The following is a 5,000-nucleotide window of genomic DNA, read 5'->3' as shown; positions in this document are numbered from 1 at the left end:
AAACCCCTAAACGATTCCAATTGGGCACAGAAACAACAAAGAGCGACAAATCATTCTGTTCTCCCTGGGCCTCGTCGGCTGTGGTCTGAGTCATGGCGGCGGCCCGCGGTGGGGCCGGATCAGTAAGCCGTGTGTTTATTGGCGGCGTGCAGGGAGCTGGCGGGCGGCTCCAGTCTGTCTCTCAGCAGGCTGTTCTATGACGAGCACTGGTCCAAACACAGAGTCATCACCTGCCTCGACTGGTCTCCCCAGGTGAGTCACTCTGCCAGAGAGAAGCTCTTTGATGCATGTGATCAGCTACCCACTGAACTGCTCTGGGTCACTTTTAACGTGGCTGGATATACCTGTCTTTCTCCTCCTTCCACCCTTTCCTCTCTCTTCACTTCCATCTTCACCTCGTCCTCCTTTTCCCGTCTCCCCCCCCCTCTTTTTCCTGTGACTCTCCCGCTTCCTCCTCTTCCTCCCCCTGTCTCTCTCCTGTTACTTCCTGGTTCCCTTCCTCCTCTTCCTCCCCCTCTCCCCACCGTCGTCCTGCTCCACTCTCCCCCAGTACCCAGAGCTCCTGGTAGCCTCCTATAACAACAACGAAGACGCCCCCCACGAGCCGGATGGCGTGGCTCTGGTGTGGAACATCAAGTTCAAGAAGGCCACGCCGGAATACATCTTCCACTGTCAGGTACGTCACCATAGACCATGGTCACCAATAGACCTCCCAGTATACATGTTCCACTGTCAGGTACGTCACCATAGACCATGGTCACCAATAGACCTCCCAAGGGACATGTTCCACTGTCAGGTACGTCACCATAGACCATGGTCACCAATAGACCTCCCAGTATACATGTTCCACTGTCAGGTACGTCACCATAGACCATGGTCACCAATAGACCTCCCAGAATACATGTTCCACTGTCAGGTACGTCACCATAGACCATGGTCACCTATAGACCTCCCAGAATACATGTTCCACTGTCAGGTACGTCACCATAGACCATGGTCACCAATAGACCTCCCAGAATACATGTTCCACTGTCAGGTACGTCACCATAGACCATGGTCACCAATAGACCTCCCAGAATACATGTTCCACTGTCAGGTACGTCACCATAGACCATGGTCACCAATAGACCTCCCAGAATACATGTTCCACTGTCAGGTACGTCACCATAGACCATGGTCACCTATAGACCTCCCAGAATACATGTTCCACTGTCAGGTACGTCACCATAGACCATGGTCACCTATAGACCTCCCAGAATACATGTTCCACTGTCAGGTACGTCACCATAGACCATGGTCACCTATAGACCTCCCAGTATACATGTTCCACTGTCAGGTACGTCACCATAGACCATGGTCACCAATAGACCTCCCAGAATACATCTTCCACTGTCAGGTACGTCACCATAGACCATGGTCACCAATAGACCTCCCAGAATACATGTTCCACTGTCAGGTACGTCACCATAGACCATGGTCACCTATAGACCTCCCAGTATACATGTTCCACTGTCAGGTACGTCACCATAGACCATGGTCACCAATAGACCTCCCAGTATACATGTTCCACTGTCAGGTACGTCACTATAGACCATGGTCACCTATAGACCACCGTAACCTACAGACTACCCAGAGCATGCCTTCCACTGTCAGGTACGCCACTATAGACCACTGCCACCTGTAGAACAGTACACTTTCTACTCCCAGTACCTTCCTTCACCTAATGGACACTCTGAAGCTATGGCAACATTACGGTTCCGTTATTAGGTTCAGCTGGCTCGTTTCTAGAATTATTATTTTTGTAATATTTTTGGGGGTTTATTGATGTTGATATTTGGGTTAGGTAAGTGAATTCTGTATTTTGTAAACACACACGGTATGCGAGCATTCAAGTGAAGACGAGTTGGTCAATGAGGCTAGCTTCTTTCCCCCCCAGTGTAGCAGCCCATGGATGTCAGGATGATATCATCTAATCTTCCAACCATTTAAATATTTCCTTCCCTCCTTGGTTGTGAGAACTGTTTTCCTGGCAGCCAATACTCTGTGCTATTCTATAGCAGGAAACCCGAAACCCAACGTTTGGGAAGACTTTGGCAAGCACTTCCTCACCACCTTATCACCACTCCAACCCTCCAGGCGGAGAAAACAAGACAATTAGATGAAGGGAAACGTATCAGAGTTTCCCCTTTTCCGGAACAGGCTGTCACCGAGTGACAGTTATTTAATAGAACAAACTGAGGTTTTAGGTGTGGAAACAGACACCGCTAGGTAGGGCGGTAATTACACAAGGCCTGGAAGTCAGATGAGGTAGGGAAGGAGGAGGGGTTATAGAGGGATGGAAGAGGAAGGAGGGATGGAAGAGGGAAGAGGGAGGGAGGGATGGGAGTGGGAAGGAGGGAGGGAGGGATGGGAGTGGGAAGGAGGGATGGGAGTGGGAAGGAGGGATGGGAGTGGGAAGGAGGGATGGGAGTGGGAAGGAGGGATGGAAGAGGGAAGGAGGGAGGGAGGGAGGGATGGGAGTGGGAAGGAGGGAGGGAGGGATGGATGGGAGTGGGAAGGAGGGAGGGAGGGATGGGAGTGGGAAGGAGGGAGGGAGGGAGGGATGGGAGTGGGAAGGAGGGAGGGATGGGAGTGGGAAGGAGGGAGGGAGGGAGGGATGGGAGTGGGAAGGAGGGAGGGAGGGATGGGAGTGGGAAGGAGGGAGGGAGGGAGGGATGGGAGTGGGAAGGAGGGATGGAAGAGGGAAGGAGGGTAGGGAAAGGGGGAACGAGGGATAGGAAGGGGGAACGAGGGATGGAAGGGGAAGGAGGGATGGGAAGGAGGGATGGGAAGGGGAAGAAGGAAGGGGAAGGAGGGATGGGAAGGGGAAGGAGGGATCGGAAGGGGAACGAGGAATGGGGAGGGGAACGAGGAATGGGGAGGGGAACGAGGGATGGGGAGGGGAACGAGGGATGGGGAGGGGAACGAGGGATGGGGAGGGGAACGAGGGATGGGGAGGGGAACGAGGGATGGAAGGAGGGATGAAAGGGGAAGGAAGGATAAAAGGGGAAGAAGGGATTGAAGGGGGAAGGAGGGATGGGATGGGGAAGGAGTGATGGGAAGTGAGAAGGACGGATGGAAGGAGAAGGCAGTAGGGAGTGAAGGACGAAGGGAAGGTAGTAAGTAAGTATTAAAAGAGGGATGGAAAGGAGGAGGAGGGATGGAAGGTTAGGATGGAAGGATTGAGATAAAGGGGCAACGAAGGAAAATAGAAAGGACAGACGGTAGGGAGGAAAGGAGGGACGGATGGTTTAATGGAAGGAGATGAGGAAAGGAGGCAGAGAAGGATGGAGAAAGGGAATAAGAGTAAATCGGGTGTAAATCGGCCGGCAGTCAGTTCCCAGAAGGCCATGGGAGCAGATCGAGACGCCATGGTAATAAAAGAACATGAGGCATACCACTTCCTGATCCAATGCTGCAGCGTGTGTGTAGCTGGCCCACCCACAACCCGCATTGTACCCTGTGTGTGTGTGTGTGTGTGTGTGTGTATGTGTGCGTTTCTTGCTTTAACGAACAGAAATATACCTGTACACTCGCTATACCATGTGGATGTTTGGTATGCCAATTTTGTTTCTCTCTCTCACACACGCACACACACACACACGCACACACGCGCACATACACACACACACACACACACACTCGCGCACAACCATCGACCACACGCTGCGCCAGATATTGCAGTGAGGCCATAAAAAGCTCTGCCTTCATGATGGTTTTAAACACACACACTTCTTCCACTCCACACTCATTAATGTCCATGCTAACATCCATGTAGCCCCAGCTCCATACGCTCCATAGATCACAGCTCGGCCTCGCCGGGAGAGGAGGGCTGGGGGCTTAACGTCCCTCTGTGGTTCCCTGGTGATATTGGTATTATTAAGAACACATTGGACCAAGCTCGTGATATGTGATCTGTCACTTTTATGGTGTAGCTTTTTTGATAATAACACCCGGTGTCACGCTGGCTTAGAGCAAGGCTTTATTCACATCATGTTGAGTCCGCTTGGGATTAGTTGGTTCCTCAATAAGACATCACCTAATGGTTTTAGACGGATATCGATGCTAACTCTCCACCATGCGAAATAGAGAGTAGAGAGTAGCAAAGTATCTTTTGGCACATTACCGTTATCTATAGTCTTATCTTAACCAGATTAGCAGTGTCATGTCTAACCTCTACTTTATCCCGTTTATATCTTCAATTTATTTTGACAATTGCTTATTTTTCTTAAAGAATGCTCAGCAAATAATTTGCTTACCATCAAACACACTAATGCTTGCATAGTATATTACCTCCCATCAACAAGATGGAAATCTATTTATCTTCCTTGAAAGAAAAGGTTTTGCTTTTACATCACACAGACGCACACAGCCACACGTGTGCAAGACGTCTCCCGTCGGTCTGTCCGTCAGTCTGTCCGTCAGTCTGTCCATCAGTGCCTATTAGCCCGGAGTGGTTCCATACGGGACAGGAATCAGAGGTGGAGGTGGACATGCTCGGAGCTAACGAAGCGAGCCGCCAAAGCTAAAGATGGCGGCCCTCTTTAACTTCAGCGTCTCGGGATGGGGGGGTAAAGAGGTCAGGGGCTGGTGGGTTGTCAGGGGGTGTTTTGGGGGTGGGGGAGGGGGGGGGGGGTGTTTGGAAGGGTCCCCTGGCTGCAGCTTCGCTCACCGCTGGACCCAGATGAAAGGAACCAGGCAGTGTTTGGGGGAAGAGAGAGAGAAATTGTTGATACACTGCTCTCCGCTTCCTTGCGTTCCCTCCGGGGGTCTGTATTGCAAACAGAGACACGGCTCCTCCAGTTAGAGCCGGATCTGATGGCTCTTAATGTGCGAGCATGTTCTGCCGTTTAACCCCTCAAACCACAAGGACCGCTTCTTATCACCCCTCTCTCTCTCTCTCTCACGCTTTCCCTCTTTCCCTCCCCCTCTCTCTCCTTCTCTCTCTCTTGTCTTTCGTT

At 51.5% G+C, this 5,000-nt stretch overlaps 1 protein-coding gene across 1 annotated transcript in view; it reads left to right on the top strand.

Annotated features, from left to right (window-relative positions):
- LOC132451575 (cytoplasmic dynein 1 intermediate chain 1-like) overlaps positions 1 to 5,000 on the top strand; it is a 43,973-nt gene that overhangs the window by 28,368 nt on the left and 10,605 nt on the right. Inside the window, 2 exon segments of the mRNA XM_060044145.1 lie at positions 153 to 252; positions 551 to 676. Of these exon segments, the coding sequence (XP_059900128.1) occupies positions 153 to 252; positions 551 to 676 (226 nt within the window).

This window comes from Gadus macrocephalus, chromosome 22 (genome assembly GCF_031168955.1).
Source record: "Gadus macrocephalus chromosome 22, ASM3116895v1".
NCBI lineage: Eukaryota > Metazoa > Chordata > Actinopteri > Gadiformes > Gadidae > Gadus > Gadus macrocephalus.
Note: the sequence above shows the minus strand (reverse complement) of the source record. Positions and strands in the feature narration are given on the sequence as shown.